Here is a 17,102-nt window from a genome sequence, read left to right on the forward strand (position 1 = left end):
AACTGACACACTGTGAACCCCTAGGGGACTTTCTTTTTGGGGGGGGGCTTTGAAGGTCTTGTGGTGGTCCTGCCTTGCTAGTAATGTCCTCTAAGCTTATACTGCTCACCTGGAGACACGTTTGCAAATAATCTCACAGTTTGGATCTGTCTACACTCACTCACTCATGTATGCACTACACAGGTGGCCGTTCACACGCTAAAACCCAACTAAAGAAAGAAAAAGTTCAGGGGTACTTAAATACTCGGGGTTAAGAGAAAATTAAAATGGTATTAGTGTTGAAGGTTAAATATAACCCCCAGCTGCAGGAATAAGTCGAAGAACTAAAACACATGCATGCAGCCAGGCCGTCTCTCCTCTTGATGAAATGCAGACCGGGGGGGTGGTGGAGGTGGGATGATGAGCTTCGCGGGGAAACTCAGGCGTACAGTGTGTAGAGGGAGGAGAAAAGACAACACAGACTAACACACACACACTCCTCCACGTGCTCCAGCTCAGCAGAGTCGGTCGCTCTGTTTTCACATTATCACGCGTCTTTGGGACACCTGAACAGGTGAGCAGAGTTGCGGCTGTGCTCCGGGGTCCCTGCCACACAACTCTGTTTCCCTCTCACCCATGCACACACACATGCGCACACAACAGCCACACCTGTTTCGGTTGGTGTGTGTGCTACCTTTGGCTGTGGGTGTCAGGAACTGAAAGGTCATTCACGAACCACAGGTACACACCAACATTTGGGAACTTCCCCCCACCCCCTCCCGCTCCTCCACTGCTGCCGACATTCCCACCCGTGCCTTCGCAGGCTCCACCCCCGCCATCACAATCTCATATCAATGCCCACCCATCTCTATAGCAACTCACAGCTTTCTCGGGCAAGGGGTCTCACTATCTTTTAAAAGCAAAAGGAGGTATGTGTAATTAGTGGTGTGTGTGTGTGTGTGTGTGTGTGTGTGTGTGTGTGTGTGTGTGTGTGTGTGTGTGTGTGTGTGTAGAAGCGTGTACCCTGTGTGAAGGTGTGTGTTCATGTATTTGTTTTTGTGTTAAGAGGTATCAATGGTTCTGCGGTGTCTCTCTTTAATCATCACATCCTCTCTCTGACCCCTCACCCCCACCCCACCCCTGCTCCATCTTCCTCCTCCTTCTCTCGCTCCTCTTTATTTTTGGACTTGGAAGATGAACAGGCGCAGGTTGATGTTTTTGGCAGCCAGCAGTTTGTTGCACTCCACCGAGTCGGAGATGGGCAGCGGGACGTAGTCGGTCTCGTTGGTGTCGTTGCTGAAGGAGTGGTGGTGGATAACCGGCTTGATCCACACATCGTCGTAGGGGCCCTTCAATAGCAGGAAGGAGCACTCCAGGACCGAGTTTACCTGTGGAGACACATCCAGGTTAGAGCAGGGGGCCGGCTCCAGCTCGTGAGCTCAAATTTTACAGTGAAAACTCATCTGAAAATCTCTGAACTTTGATCAGTCGGTTGGCGAGAATAAGCAACTTCAAAGTATCGCTGACATACACATTTATCATCAGAAATGCCCATGGGCTCTTCTATTACCTCAAATTTTCTTCTCCATAACTGAATTCCTCGCCCTCATAATGCAATAACTGGTGGTAATTTTAGATATTGCTGCTTTTTTCACAAAAAAGAGAAAATGTAAAAAAATGACACATAAAAACACTCTTGGTCTGTTCAGGCATGTCTCACTGTAACTGTAAAGGCAGCCATAATGCTGTGAAAATGTGCACATGTGTGGGGAGAAGCCATTTTTTAAGCCTTATTTTATGAGACTGTATGCATGCAATCCCAGTGACCACTGACACTGAAGTTACCGCAGCGTCTCTGTGCATTTAGACAGGGGTCTTGGGGTTGTTAACCTGCCTTATTTCTAACCTTTTGGTTAGTCTCTTCTAACCAAAAGTCTTTTAAAACTAAATAAATGTAGACTTCCCTTGAAGTTTTAAATAACAATCATTGTGTGTACAACCAATCTGCCTAAACCCGTAACGCTCTTTTCTTGGCTCTCATCTTTCAGAAACCATTTGAATTTTCTATGCAGCCCAAAATGGTTGACGAGTTTCAGTAATGTGAAGCGCACATGGTAACGTCTGTGTTCAAACAGAAGTACCTTGAGAATACTCTAATCTACCATGATAAACCAAATATCCCCTTAGCCTCTTCTTCTCTTCTTTCCAAAACTGTTTGAAATTTGTCTCTTGCACAAATGGTACAAGAGTCACGTTAGAGTCATGGTAACAGAGTTGATTATCTGTCTGTAAAGTCAGTTCCAGGACCTTAAGTGTCTCCAAACCTCTCCATTCAAACCACATCAGGCGAAGAGTGAAATCCAGCAAGCGTGAAGAAACCTAAAAATAAAGTAAGTGGGTAGCGAGTGTACCTTGCTCTTGAGGATGAGCTGGAAGGAGAGGGTGCGCTTGCAGGAGAGGTTGGGGTTGCGCTCGGAGTCGTTCACGCGGGCCTTCAGCACCCACGTCTGGTTGAGGACAGTGAAGCGCGGCGTTTCATAGTACAGACGAGTGATGAAGTCATCAGTGCGGTACGGCCTGAACTGCACCTCTGGGTGGATACACAAATGCAGCATGAATTAGAAAGGAGGAGAAAGGCTGTGATGAGGACAAAAACTGAATTACAGGCACAGATATCACCAAACAATTTTATCCTCTTTTTTATTTTTATTTATTTATTTATTTGGGGGGGGGTTACCTGTAAACCCAATCTTCTCGTAACACAGCAGGCTGAAGATGCTGTTGTACAGCTGCATGTCTCTGCGGTGGCTCTGGTCCATCTCTCCCAGTATTCCCATGAGTTCTGTTCCAGTCTTCGTGGGGTGTGAGCACTCACTCTCGTGTGCTGGTAGCTCATGAAAAGGACCCTGCCACGGGCAGCCGATCCTCTTGTACTTACACTGTGTCACCCTGGCAAGATAATGGTGGGGAAACAGCTGAGCGCAAAGGAAGCAAAGGCGTGGGTGTACATAAACGACATCCTTTCCACAGGTCCTTTGTGATAAATGCGTGACACGTGTAGTGATTGGACGTTACAGTCACCAAAGGTATTAATTAATGTGCGCTGGGAACTAAAGAAAATTAATGCTGCACTAAAGATGAGACCCAACCACAAGGAATAAATGCATGTATTCATATTAGCTACATCCTTTATAGCGGTGCTTTTCAGCGAGAACATGTTGACGCGCGCTATTAGTAATGTGAAAGGTACTAGTTAGTCTCTGCAACGAGGCACGCCTAATTGAAGCCATGCTTACATAAGTCAACCTTCTGACTGGAAAGTTTTGGCCTACGCGGACATTTAAAAAGGATTCCCAACAAAAACACCTGTAATCATGCACTGTAATTATGCCATATTAAACTTCATATCTTAATGAGCAAACGGCCCCGAGGGTACGAGCCAACGTCAGCGCCTCCTCGCGGGAGACCGCCGTCATTTTCTGTGTGACCCGACCAGGGGAAAGAAAAAAAACAACAAAAAAATAACACCTGGCGAAACGGCAGTCGTCATAGCAACACTCGCACAGATACCAGTATTCTAAGCAGGGTCACCTATCGCTATAGCAACAACCCCATAGGACTTCATAAGGAGCCATGAGTATCACATACAAGATAATGTGCAGTCTGTAATCATGTTAGTGGTTTTTCTCCTCTGGAGTAGCTGCTTCACCACATTAACCCCGTGTGATCCTGCAGCGCGTCAACACACACACACACACACACACACACACACTATCATGCTACTGTCACATGTCCGTATGTTTACTCTCCTGAGCCCACTTCATTTGATGCTTTTGGGGCCTTTTGTAAGAAAAGTGGCTGGAACTCATTTCTCACTTTCTCTGGCTACAAGTGCTGCAAAACTTGGAAAAACTGTCATTCTGTGTGTGTGTGTGTGTGTGTGTGTGTGTGTGTGTGTGTGTGTGTGTGTGTGTGTGTACCTGTCTTGGCACTCCTCTTTCTGGTGTCTCTCTAAGCTGGAGCGGGGGAACTGTTTTAGGCAGAAGGTACAGTCTGTCGGCAGCTCACTGACAGCCTTCTCCACCGCGAGGTTCCTGCAGCACAGGTTCTTGCTGATCTCACACCTACACAAACAGGGAGAAAAAGCATAAATCACACCTCAGGGCAGGGGTATATTTAAGATTTGAGGTATGTAGAATATACTGACGCAAAGTAAAGCCAAGAGCCACTGAGTACTATGTCTTTTGTTGCCAAGCGTACTATAAGGCTGAGTAAAACTAATTAAGGTGTTTTTGTGTTTGTGCAAAAATTCAGATGTCAGACAAACATGCTTCAATAAACCTAATTAAAAATTCAACCGTGAGAATGTTTCTCTTATAAGAGGCCCAGTGCTAACAAGCAAAAGATGAAATATAAAATATTAAGCAGCAAATGTCGCTGGTTATAGTTTTGTTTAGCATGCTTTCTAAACATTTGGATCTACTCCAGCAGCTTCTTCTCACTATAATGACTGTAGATCCATAATAGCTGGGTACACAGGTGGCACTAAACTTTGTATGAACATTGTCACACATACAGCGATTATTAACATCTATATGTTTTCTTTTTTTAAATATTATAAATCCAAATTCTTTTGATCCTCATATATATTATATGTTTGTTTGATCATCTCCCTGCGAATGCGACGTTACATACCCCTTTGCGTTTCTTTCACGAGTCACGTTTAATTTATGTCACCCTTAAGCTTAACTTACCGGTCCCCAAAATCGGGATCCACACTGGCATTTTATTTGCTGGTTTACCTGCAGTTGGGACATGTGGCCTGTTCCTCCTTCAGACGGGAATCAGCCAGAAGGTGGATAAAACAGCCAGCGCACATCAGGTGTCCATTGGTACACTAGTAGGACAAAAACAAGATTCTGACGGGTCAATCAGAAGGTCTGAGGAAAGTGATAAATTATCTTGTGATGTTGTTAAACAGGAAGAAACCTAGAGAATAAATATTGACTTAAATGTGTCAAATATTAATGAAATAACAGATCATATGTTACATGGGTTTATTTAAATAATAAACTGGAACAACTTATAAATATGAAAGAGTGGTCAGTTTAATTTATATTCATATTACAACAAATAATTTAGTGTAAAACCATTCAACACGTTTGCTTAAATGTTTGGTTATTTATAATTTTGGTTAAGTTGTAATACTGAATTGGCTATATCTGCTGAACAGGCTGTCTGCCTCTTTCTGTGAAATATCTGACAGATTATAACTCAAAGAAGAAACTATACTTCTTTTTACATAAATGATGTCATTTTCTGTGTGAAACTGGGCTTAACAAACCTAGCACAATATATCTGGATGCATGTGCAGAATATTATGTATTGAAAGAACATAGTGTTGTGTTTATATTACCGATAAATGTTAAAGATTAACACTGTGTAGTCAGGCATGTAAATGCAGATGACTACCTGGACAATGATTGACTTAGCAAATGTGCTCCTTTGACATTGACAAGAGAAGTTTGGGGTTATTATGTAGAAAGCTGGGGTAAAGATCAAGGAAAGGACAAAAGATTATTCCGATTTAGGTTTTGGGAGTCTTATGAGGGGTTGGGGATGTAGTTTTTCTGTTTCTCTCTTTCTCTCTCTGAGGATAATTCACAGTATTATGTTATAAACTTGAGCCAGTACAGCTGACCACCTGGCCTGGTTGTGTCTGGTCTCTTGGCCTCATGGCTCAATCTGCTGTTGACACTTGGGGCCTTTGTCGGATCCAGTATCACTAAAAATAAATGGAGCTGGCCAACACATTCAACAGGTTGACAGTGGGGATTGAGGGCTGGGGACACATGGGCAACTTCTATTATGAGGTTGAGCTGGTGTGCTGATGTTTGTTTGGGGTTGTGGGGTGGGTGGAGGGGGCCAGATTTGTGATTGACAACATGTTTACCTGGTATACAGACGCCTTGGGCAAGTCTAGGCACACGGTGCAGCACAGCACTGAGTACAGTCTCTCCTCCAGCTTCCCTGCCTCTCCCTCGGGTAATTTCACCCTCTTCTTGGGTGGCTCGTCTGGGTTTGGCTCGGGCCCTTCTCGACGTATCGCGACCTCCTCTTGCATGGCTGCGACCCCAGCGACAGCCTCCACAGCTACCCCCACGGCCCCGACCCCTAGGCCGGCCGAGGAGGAGCCAGGGGCGGCCGCAACGCCTACGTCTCGCTCTTCCAGTGAAGACATGACGGTGGCTTTCTTGAAAAGCCTGTTATGTACCTGCCGCGACCAGGCTGAGCCCGAAATACCTGCAGGTTAGCTCGGGGTTAGCTTACCACCTGTCAAGCTAACGGTCAGCTGACAGCAAGCTAACGTGAGCTATGCTAGCGCTTCGGCAGTCAGGAAGGAATGCAGGCCAACTTATTGTTAACGCGACCCTACATTCACAAACTTGTATCTTAACACGCCAATTAATGAATAATAACGACAGCATGTGCACAATGTAATCACGACTATCTGATAAATTAAATGTCGACTTTTTTGGGGGAGGGGGGTGACTTACAGTTAGGCTAGCAGACTATGCGGCTAGCTACGTTGACAAAAACACAGCAGTCCTCTCCCTCTGCCCAGGCAGAACAAAAACAACCCGGGCTCTCTCAGCTGTTGGTGCCCTCTCTCGACGCCGTTACTCGCAATGACAGCGGCTTACAACACCAGCGGGCCCGGCTCGGCTGCTCCCTGCGTCCCTGCTCCGGTACCGGCTGACTGTCCGCGGGACTCGCGGGACGTGTCGGTGATTAAAGCTGCTGCTGGAGACAGTTCCGTTGGGACTTGTCTCTCTAGCTACACAGCCATCTTTGTTTTTTTGGGGGTTTTTTTTCTCCTGTCCGTCTCCCCCCGACTTCACCCCACACAGCCTTTTACGACTCCAGGTCAATTTCGTTAATACTCAGACAGGTTCTCGATTTAGATTACTAGCAGAGACGCAGATATGAAAGTAAATATTTGTCTGTCTCTGCCAGGGCCTCTTATGCGCCAGTAACTACTATAGCACAGCCGTGAATGGGCTGACAGCGGAATGTTTTGTTGTGGCAGATGACTTGGGGTATTTAAAGAGTTTTTAAAGGCGCATGCGTAGTGTGCACCTGTGGGTCAGCGTATGGCAGGGCTTGAAAGGTGACTAAAACCTGATATGCGACGAAATTAGGGTACTACACCAAAGCACACATGCTCTATATAATTTAAACTGTATATATTATAACACCGTGATAACATATTTACTAATAAGACTGCTGTGTAACAAACAAATAAATATAACTTTTATCAAAACCTTTTGACTAAAATAACCTCGTTTCCGGTACTCTGGTACGCCGACTCGATGTTTATATCCCTGCTGCAATCTATCAAACCGGGTTCATCTGATGTTGCTTATTAAGGATACATAAATTATTCAGCCCTAAACATGTAGTGCTCGAATAACTACCACTACGAAGCCATAAGCATTTATAAGCGTTTGCATGTCCTAGATATTTGTTTGAGGAGCACCGAGGGCTGGGAGGGTTTCATATGTAAAGGATGGGGGTGTTATGCCTGTGCTTTGGCTGCTTTGGGTGGGGTGGGCAGGATGTCAGAAGGTCAGCTGTTTGCAGTCAGGAGGGACAGATCTAACCACTCCCACTGGACACACAGATCTGCCTTATTTGGTCTGTGTGGAATGGCCTGCAGCCCCACTCAGCTATGTACACACACTTTACCCAGTAGCCCTATGTGCTCACCCTGTTAGCGGTGTTGGGCAATCTTCATTACTTACTTGAGCTTACCACATACCCATTTGCCACAGATGGCTGTCTGTCATCACACAGGATCAGTAACATAAACTCAAATTTACAGAAGCTGGTTACACCCAACACACTGTATTGCCAACAGAATTTATTTGGACAAATAATATACAAATGTATGTATATTTTTATTTCATGAGCAGATAACAAACTAATGTTGCTAGATAAATAAGACAGATTTCTAGGAAAGAACATCTAGTATAAAAGTATATCAAGTATAAAAGGAAGCTGGATCAGCTTCAGCTTACAGCTAAAAATAACTACTAAAACCAGTGGCATACATGACCTTTTACTCTCAAAGTTAACCATAATTTGCAGAAGAAAAAGAAAAAATACCAAAAATTGACTAAAAAATGCATTTTTAATGCACCAGCATGTAAAAAAATCAGAAACTGCGCTTCACTATTTTCCTTTCCATCCTTCTCTCACAGTATTGCACAGACAGTGCTTTGGTCATTACTTGGTCATTACACAACACGGTGATTAGTTTCTGATTGCAGGATAAATGGATTACATACATTTATGAGATGTATCCAGCCTCATTAATCCGACCATATTCATCCCCAGGAGAGTAAAAATCGCTTCATCTGCAGGCCATTGAAGGATTCAGCTGCCAAGAAATCAACAGTATTGTCCGGAACAATGAAATTAATGACCCTGATCTCATCACACAAATGGGAGATTGACAGTAACATCAGGACAGAGTTGGAGGGTGGGCGATGGTGGTGGCATGTGCGTCTGGTTTGTTATGGTTTTGCGGTGCAGAAGTTAAGTTCTGTTGATGCAGAGAGGAAGCAGGGGTGGAGGATGGGTTGGTTGGAGGTGTAGAACCTGTAGGTGTCTGCATTCTGGTCTGTTTTGCTTGTGTCTTAATCTGTGGTAGAAGTTCAGTTTCAGCTGCTGTGGGGGAATCAAGGTGATTGAATTTAGAGTTCAGCAGCTTTGGACTTGGACACTGTGTTTCTCGTCTATCTGTAGAGGCAGCCTCTGGTTTATGTTGACCAGTCGAAGCCTCTGAGGGTGTGTGCTCTCCGTCCTGTGGGGATAAGTGGCTTGCCTCCACTAGATGTTGCTCTGCTGGTTTGTTCTTATCCTGTCCTCTTCCACTGCTCATTGCTGTTTGTCTCTCATCTTGTCTGCCGAGCTCCTTCAGTGCGTTCTCCTCATTGATGGCGCGTTTTCTTGTTTTGTCTGTCAGTGATTCTGTTGTGTTTGTTTTAGGTGGTTTCTGGACTGTTTCTGGTTTTCCTTCAGTGGCTTCTGTGTCTCTCGGAGTTTTGTCTGTGAGCGCCCTCTGCTTGCAAGTTGAAGCCATTGCTTTCACCCAGGGATGCAGGAGGGTCTGCTCTGCTGTCAGCCTCACGGTGGGGTCCGGCTGAAGGAGAGCTCGGATGAGGCCTCTCGCTTCTGCACACGAGTGCACACAGAGAAAAAACACGCTGTAAATATGAGTGTATACACATATTTGCTTTTACACTTTTACACGAGTACTTTTACTTTTACTTGTACACTTATACTTAACTCACCCTCTGATATGGGGTCCCAGTAGGGGGATGGAAAATTAAGCTGTGCCTGCTTTATTAGCTGGAACAGCTCTACCTGGTCACGATTACGACTGCGAAATGGGGGGAAGCCACACACCAGGATATAGAGAATCACACCCAGAGCCCAAACATCCACTGCTACACCATAACCTGACAGTCAAAAGACAAGTACAACTTTTCAGAATAACAAAACGCAACCCAAATTCAGGCAGAGGAGTCACATAAAGTCCTCACCTGTCTCACAGAGGATCTCTGGGGCTACATATGTGGGTGTGCCACATATGGTGAAGACTGGCTCAGTTACAACCATGGCAAGACCAAAGTCTCCCAGCTTCAGCCTGCAGATGCCAGCAGCGACTTGCTCTATCTGAGAAAGGGAGTAGGTGAAATAAAACACAGACGGAGTGAGCCATGGAGGCAAAGTTGGGTTTGAATTTTTTGAGTCTTTGAGGTCATCAAAATATTTATCCCGTTGACATTTTTGTGCATCTTGGAGTTTAAAAAATAATTGCACTTTCTTACTCTACAGACATTATATATAATACTTGTATGATGATCTGACAGCACACTTGTGTTGATGTGGCTGTTTTGGTTTATGAGAGTGTGTCAAACTCGAGTGTTGGTGGGAGAAAAATTTGAAGAATAGTTGCTATAATCTAAAGTCATTTTGTGGCGGTTCTCCTTCTAACCTCAGTTTGTGTAGCGTACTACAAAGTTCAGTTCTAGGCTCAGTCTTATCTGCTAGACTTAAGATTACTAGACACATAAAGGATCTCAACTACCATCTGCTTTTAGCAGTGTTTTTTTTTTTAAATCTATATTTATCTCTGTTTATTCATTATTATTAAACTGTATCTATTTGCTTTGGGGTTTTGTTTTTTTAATTTTTGTATTCTAACCACAAATCTAGAAAGGTATTAGTTTAACAAATGTTACTTAACATGATGGGCATGCGACAAAACTATGACCGACCTGTTTTGATTTCATAAAAAATATACTTTGTACTTTTATTTGATGTTATGTTTTGCTGTGTGCATGCATGTGTTTTGTTGCAGAAGTATCCTTTCATTTGAGTTATTTTCATTTTGTTTTAGCACGCATGTATTGTGTCACACACTTGCCAACTCATCTATGCACTGCTTTAAACCACTAATATTGACTTATGTTAGGTTTTATGGTGTGGGTGTCTCATTGGTGTAATTATTGATGTTACACAATATGTATGTTGTGAAACATAAATAACATGAGAAGGCAGACTTCTGCTAACTAAGTTAACAAAGTGTTTTTGCCAGGGGCCCAATTGTGTTAATGTTTGTTGTCACCCTCCTTAAGGACCCCTTTTAAGCCAGGGAAAACCCTGAATAGTATTATGTTAAAATGAAAAAAAGAAGCTTGATTACCATTTTTTACACACAAGACCTTGAGAACCCAACAATCATTCTCACTACCCTGAAACCCACCAGGAGGTTCTCTGGCTTGAGGTCTCTGTGGACGATGCTCTTGCAGTGGATATAATTCAGAGCTTCACTCACATCTGACACCATCAGTCCTGCCTCTGCCTCTGAAAACTTTCCCCGGTCACTGATGGCCTCAAACAGATCCCCTCCACTCACCAGCTCCATCACCAGATAGGAGTGAGTGTTTGTGTGGTGGTGAGCGAACAGCCGCACTATGCGAGGGTGACGCAGACTCCCCAGGAGACTCAGCTCATTCTGCATCATGTGCTCTCGACCAATCAGTTTGGTCCGCTCTACTATTTTGATGGCGAGGGTTTGACCATTGTCACGACGGCGGCACTCTCGCACCACCGCAAAGTTCCCGTCTCCAACCACACGTCCAAATTTGTAGCATTGCTCAATGTCTGTCAGGGTGACGTCTCTGCCATCGGTGGGGGGGTCAGAGGTTTCTTTATTCTGTGATTCTTTAAGAGCTTCACCAATGTCTGGAGCTGCACTTTGAATATGGCTCTTCTCCTCATCTCTGCTGATTGGTCGAGGAGATGATGGGTTGTTATAGATATCCGGCTTTATTGCCTCCTGCTCTTTTTGCCTCTTTGACACAGGAGGAAGTGGGACCCTCGCTGATAGCACACTGATCGGTTGTGGACTCTGATGTTTAAGTCTTCTCACTAAGCAGTTTTCACAAAGTGCAGGAGATGGTATGTCTGCATTTCTTGGAACCTCTTCATGTTTAAAAGGATCAATCAGAGAAGGCTGATGCACTCTGACTCCTCCCCTCACATTTAGCCTCTGCAGGTGGTTGGGAAGGTGAACAGATTTTCTGCATGAATTCTTTTTATGAAACTTCTGTGTGTCAGAATTATATTTGTCTGCCTCATGTGTGTCTGTATGTTGAGATGTGTGAGTATTAGTATAAGGCTTGGCATGTGTATTTGTGTCTTGGCATGTCTCTTGGTTAGTCCCACTGTTGTCGGTCCCTTCGCTGTACCCACTGTCAGCCTTGGCTGCTTTATCTGGCGGTGGCCTTAGTCTCTTCTCCCAGGCCCGCTGCGCACTTGATCGGTAATGTGAATGTTCTGGAAATAATTCCTCCAAAGCTTCCTGCACACTGCTCAACTCAGGACGAGCCTTACCAAGAGCCAGGAAGGCGACCTCCCCTCGGAAAAAATCACACACACCCTTAACCTGTGATAGACAGAGACAGTGGTGAAAAAAACACACTCACAGACATCAGATCTGCAGCAAAAATTCTATCAATTTCATAAGGCTGCTAAAATATTTATATTTAATATAAAATCATGTTTTTCTTTTTGATCTTTTCCACCTCTTTTAATTTCATGTACTGTGATTATGTGGCTGTAGCAACCTATATTAAAATGCTCTGGCTAATTATAAAAGCAAAGTTAATAGATTTTGTGCAATGATTTATTTGTCTGAGAAATATACTATCAATGTGCATTATTTTGCTCAACATTGTACAGAGCAAACTGTGAGGGATGCTTCTCAGATTAAACCTGTGAAAATGTGCAACTTATTGTGAAAAGAAAACATTGAATATCTTTTATTCTTAGCTAAGTTTATATTGGTTCATTTGTCAGTCAGTTGTGGAGTACAGCAAAGCCTAACACGGTCTTGAAGACCTGGAACCCCTAGTCCCAGTCTTTGTCACTTTTACATACACACCATACTGCTTTATGTCCAAATATGTTTTCTCTGTGTCCAAATCAGACCATTCAAAACATTTTTGAACACAAAAGAAAAAAACAACAACTGTGCACCTTGCACAAATGGGGTTTTATAGTTGCACATTTTCCCCCTCAGTCTGAAAGTCTGAAATATGTGCCAAATATAAATAATATTCATATGAGATGATTTGCAAATCTCAGAGCCTTATACAGTATTTTATTAACAGATCTTTTTTTAATTTGATAGCAGCAACACATCTCAAAAGTTGGAAAACTAAGTGGTACTAAAAAGAAACAGCCAGAGGAATAATTTGGAACTTTAGGTTAATTGTGATCAGGTCAGTAACATGGCTCAACCATCTATAACAAAAAATATTAACAAATTACAGAAGAATTTCAGAACAATGTAAAAACACATCATTATCAAATAGTAAAAATTAACCTAAAAATATAAAAACTTTGAATATCCAAACATCTACAGTGCATAACATCGTCAAAAAATTCAGAGAGAAATTCTGGAAAAATCTCTGTGTGCAAGAGGCAGGGCAAAAAAAAATCTGTGTTGGATGTCTTTGATCTTAAAAAATGGTACATTTTCTGAGTTAAAACATTTTATATATTTTCAATGCTCTACTGTAAATAAATGTTCAGTTTATAAAATATGCAAGTCGTTCCATTCTGTTTTTATTTAAATTTTACACAGTTTCCCAGCTTTTTCAGAATTGAGGTTGGAGTAAATGACCACAAATCTCTACATTGAACTGTATACTGAATGTGTGGGGTGCAGGAGGTTAATAGGGGCGCCTTCTGCACATTTTTGCCTGCTCCTTTTTCAAGATAATCTGGTCATGGTTGGGCCTCACCTCTCGTGCATGAGTTGTGTAAAGACGTGTGACTCTAGCTCTGTGCCAGCGAGGAAATCCCAGTGCCTCTGAGATATCCAACAGCAGTTGCTCAAAGGACACCACACCCCTGCGGTTCAACAATACTGTTACCTTGCAAGCCCAGAGACAAAAATCACTGTTAGGTTAGGAAATTCATCCCATCTAAATTATATTCTTAGAAATTGAAAACATCAAATCATCACTTTTAGAAGGGATTTATAAATCATCAATATTGTCTTTAAAGTGGTTAATAAATCAGGTTGATTCTAAGCTATTAATAAGAATCACTTTTAGAGTGTCCCTTCTTTTCTTCTACTAACACTTCCTTTATCTTATTGGGTCTTCTCTTCATTAGATAAACATCTCCAGTGGACTGTATGAGCACTTCTGATGAAGAGTTGCCATGAATCAAGCCATCATTGTGTTGCATTATTATCAAATAGAAAGCATTAAAGTCACCACAGGGGATTTTTTGATATCGTTTTAATCCAAAAATGGTTGTAATAACATGTCTCATAAATAGTCTGTGAGGCACTAGTAAGATTGTGCCTTATTTTAAAGAGCTACCAAAAACAGTCAACATTTAGCTCACCTTCCGTAGTGTGCTTTGGCTACATGGGCGGACAATGGTGACCAGATGAGGCCGCTCAGCGCTCTCCTCTGCATGCCGGGTGTGGAATAGGGGGAGGAGAGGAGGAGGTGGAGGAAGAAAGTGGGACCTGCGAGCATGTTCTGCAGGATGAGGGTGAATGGGCCAGGGCTGGGGGACCCCAACTGGACGTTTCGACATGGGTACAGAAGGACCTGAAGCAAAGGGAGGGGTAGAGGAACAAACACGGAAACCAAGTTGGATTTATGAATGTGTGCTATAACACTGACTGAAGTTGACATGGCTGGTAGATCTCTTGTAGACTTGTATACAATAGAAACTCATAAGTAACACAACACCCGCTCCTCATCCTGTGAGCCTGTGTGAGTGTGAAAGCAAATCCGGCTGATCAGATTTGAGTGTTTTCCATCCTACAGAGTCCAAAGGCCATTTGAGATTCCTCAAGCACCTTGCCCCGTCGGCTGAATTATTTAGGCTTCCTTAAGTCATGAAAAGCCGTTACAGATATACACACGCCCACACCAACAAAAGCTTGTGTGACCTATTTAGGGCTCAGCAAAATCTGCATGATTAATGAATCATTAGAGACCCACACAGCATCTTTGACATTTCACTTTCTGGCAATGCGGTGAGACAGAGAGATGTTATCCATTCAGTCAGCAGAGCTGTGGGTTTTATGTTTTGTTTCCACACAAAGAACAACGGACAAAGACACAAGACTTTACCTTCAACATGAGCAGCCCCCCCCCCCCCTCCCCCAAATGTGAGCAAACACACACACACTCAAAAAGCTTTTCAGAGTGGACACAGAAAAACATTCATGTCCCATAAAGAGCCAGCTGTGACCAGTCAAAGAAGACTGAATCAGCCTTTTTTCTGTGTGTGTGTGTGTGTGTGTGTGTGTGTGTGTGTGTGTGTGTGTGTGTGTGTGTGTGTGTGTGTTTTGAGCTTAGGCCATATATATTGTGAGGTTAACTATTTTTCATGCCCTTTGCGGGCTAGCCTTTTTCAAAAGAGCCATTTTAGCATGACGTTATAACACAGGTGTTACTAATCTCATTAATTAAGCCCCAAATATATGAGGATATGAATATCAGAGACCATTAATATCAATTAACATAAAAACGTTTTCTAAAGCTTACCTCGTTTCAGAATGGTTTCTATGAAAAAAAGGGTCTTTAAGATTTTAGTTAAATAATATTTGTATTTTTTTAGTAGCTAAAAGCGAATGTTTCCCACCTACTTTTGTAGTTCAAAGTTTTGGCTGAGACACTCAGTTTTAAATTATTTTAGCTGCACGTAAACTCGATTCAGCCCGACCAAAGACTCACCTGACAATCTTAATTTAGCGTTACGCCCCCCTTCGCATCCATACCGTGCTTTCTGTGAGGGAGTCATGTCTTTCGAAACAATAACATTTAACAAAAAACAAAACAAAAAATACAGCGAATTAAATTAAAACACAAATATATTCAAAAACAGCGACTCTTATTTCCTGCTCGGCTTTATTCCTCCATGAGCTACTGCTGTCATACCGCCTCTTAGCTTTCACGTAAAGTAACGGGATGCTCTGAGAGAGGGCCCTGTAGCTACTGTGGTTGCTATGGATACAGGTCAAGTTGAACGGATGGACAGGGGAAAACACCGGAAGCTCAGCGAGTTTGACGTCAAAATAAAATACTTTGAATCAGTGAGCATTGTGTTGCATCTAGATGTGTGTGTCTCCCGAACTTGATACTTTTAAAAAAAATCCACACATATTTATCACGGCAATTAATTACTCTACTGACATATTAAACAAACTAATAGCTCGAGATGGCTAACGATTGTAGCGGGCGCGTGGCTTTATTTTGAGCATTTTTACCGGAAGTATTCAGTTTTGTCTTCAAGACTTGACACCGAGTATTATTGATTTCTTTGAACAGAGTGGACTGATTCTACAGCATACATCTTTGATGACTTTGAAAAGCAAGAATTGGGTTCACAGGTTTGCATTTATTTTGGAATTTCTCTAATCCAGCGGTTCCCAACCTTTTTTGCGCCACGGACCGGTTTATGCCCGACAATATTTTCATGGACTGGCCTTTAAGGTGTCGCGGATAAATACAACAAAATAAAAGTAGCGAAAAAAAGAAAATTTATTCATAACACACATGAAAAGACCCAGGAAAACCGAGTAAACGATAAAAACGATAACAAAATAACGCTGAAAACCGATGAAAACTCTGAAAACTATACATTTCACACCTGAGCCTCAACTCTCGCGGCCCGGTACCAAACGACTCACGGACCGGTACCGGTCCGAGGCCTGGGGGTTGGGGACCGCTGCTCTAATCCACACAGGCTCAAATATATACATAAACCTCCACATGTCTGTGAAGGTTCTCAGTCATCCAGGTCATCGTAGTCAAAGGAGCTTTCAAAGAAAAGCGTCTGGACTTCTTTAAGTTGCTTGAAACCTCCACATGTATTTGTGGGTTGGGTTGTGTGTGTGTGTGTGTGTGTGTGTGTGTGTGTGTGTGTGTGTGTGTGTGTGTGTGCGCGCGCGCGCGCCTTAGCAACTTGCACCTAACCTCAGGGGTGAGTTTGGGATCATTAAGGGTTAAAACCCAGACACATTTCTGACAGGCCAACAAAATAGTTAATCTTTTTCAGATTCATATCTTAACCTTAGATTCAGGTCTATATTTTCTCATAAAAAGTCTACCTGTAAGTGATTGTCGCTATTTTATTTATTTCGCAATATTTCCCACAGTCCAGAGACTTTCATGTTTAATTTGATTAAGGTTAAATGGTGATTCTAAATTGGCCAGAGTGTGAATCTCTGCGTTAACCCTGTGATAGATTGGCAACCTGTGCAGAATGTACCGCCTCTTGCCCTATGACAGCTGGGATAGGCTCCAGCTTCAGCCATGACCTTGAACTGGATAAGTGGAAGAAAATGGATGGATAGATAGGATTTGGTTGATCTAGTGGTTAAAAACACAGCATGGGCCTTATTGCTGGTTTAAATCCACATCAGCGGCATTCACTGTGTGCCATTGCGCTCTCTTTTGCCCTTGTTTTCTTACTTTACTCTTTGTATATTTGGATTGACAGTCCTAGAA

General features: G+C 42.9%; 2 protein-coding genes across 5 annotated transcripts; both read right to left on the reverse strand.

Moving 5' to 3' along the window:
• Positions 1-767: 767 nt before the first annotated feature.
• Positions 768-7,075, reverse strand: zftraf1 (zinc finger TRAF-type and ring finger containing 1). 2 transcript variants are annotated; one of them, XM_085261540.1, is made up of 7 exons: positions 6,537-7,075; positions 5,933-6,267; positions 4,782-4,876; positions 3,960-4,103; positions 2,717-2,928; positions 2,391-2,569; positions 768-1,367 (listed from the first exon to the last, which is right to left on the reverse strand). In XM_085261540.1, the coding sequence occupies exons 2-7, from the start codon at positions 6,218-6,220 to the stop codon at positions 1,155-1,157; spliced, it is 1,131 nt and encodes a 376-aa protein (XP_085117666.1). In that variant the 5' UTR covers positions 6,221-6,267; positions 6,537-7,075; the 3' UTR covers positions 768-1,154. The 2 variants fall into 2 exon arrangements, with proteins under 2 accessions (XP_085117666.1, XP_085117665.1); XM_085261539.1 differs by having other exon boundaries at positions 5,933-6,282.
• Positions 7,076-7,915: 840 nt separating this feature from the next.
• On the reverse strand, positions 7,916-15,651 carry dclk3 (doublecortin-like kinase 3). 3 transcript variants are annotated; one of them, XM_085263249.1, is made up of 7 exons: positions 15,327-15,651; positions 13,978-14,189; positions 13,365-13,473; positions 10,817-12,001; positions 9,591-9,723; positions 9,339-9,506; positions 7,916-9,219 (listed from the first exon to the last, which is right to left on the reverse strand). In XM_085263249.1, exons 2-7 carry the CDS (start codon positions 14,112-14,114, stop codon positions 8,507-8,509), a joined length of 2,445 nt encoding a protein of 814 aa, XP_085119375.1. In that variant the 5' UTR covers positions 14,115-14,189; positions 15,327-15,651; the 3' UTR covers positions 7,916-8,506. The 3 variants fall into 3 exon arrangements, with proteins under 3 accessions (XP_085119375.1, XP_085119373.1, XP_085119374.1); XM_085263247.1 differs by having other exon boundaries at positions 13,365-13,496; XM_085263248.1 differs by lacking the exon at positions 13,365-13,473.
• Positions 15,652-17,102: the final 1,451 nt, after the last annotated feature.

The sequence above is a fragment of the Mchenga conophoros genome, linkage group LG22 (assembly GCF_057382185.1).
Source record: "Mchenga conophoros isolate Kocher_MC1m ecotype Shallow Benthic linkage group LG22, M_conophoros_male_GT1.1, whole genome shotgun sequence".
Classification (NCBI taxonomy): Eukaryota; Metazoa; Chordata; class Actinopteri; order Cichliformes; family Cichlidae; genus Mchenga; species Mchenga conophoros.

Excerpts from the sequence above, each read along its gene's own strand:
- zftraf1 (XM_085261540.1), bottom strand. The coding sequence starts at position 6,220 with ATGTCTTCACTGGAAGAGCGAGACGTAGGCGTTGCGGCCGCCCCTGGC. Across the intron at positions 4,877-5,932 it reads CCAAGGCGTCTGTATACCAG|TGTACCAATGGACACCTGAT; the intron begins GTAAACATGTTG and ends TTGTCCTACTAG. Across the intron at positions 1,368-2,390 it reads AGCTCATCCTCAAGAGCAAG|GTAAACTCGGTCCTGGAGTG; the intron begins GTACACTCGCTA and ends GTGTCTCCACAG.
- dclk3 (XM_085263247.1), bottom strand. The coding sequence starts at position 15,393 with ATGACTCCCTCACAGAAAGCACGGTATGGATGCGAAGGGGGGCGTAAC. Across the intron at positions 12,002-13,364 it reads ACACAACTCATGCACGAGAG|GTTAAGGGTGTGTGTGATTT; the intron begins GTGAGGCCCAAC and ends TGTCTATCACAG. Across the intron at positions 9,220-9,338 it reads CTGGGACCCCATATCAGAGG|AAGCGAGAGGCCTCATCCGA; the intron begins GTGAGTTAAGTA and ends ACTCGTGTGCAG.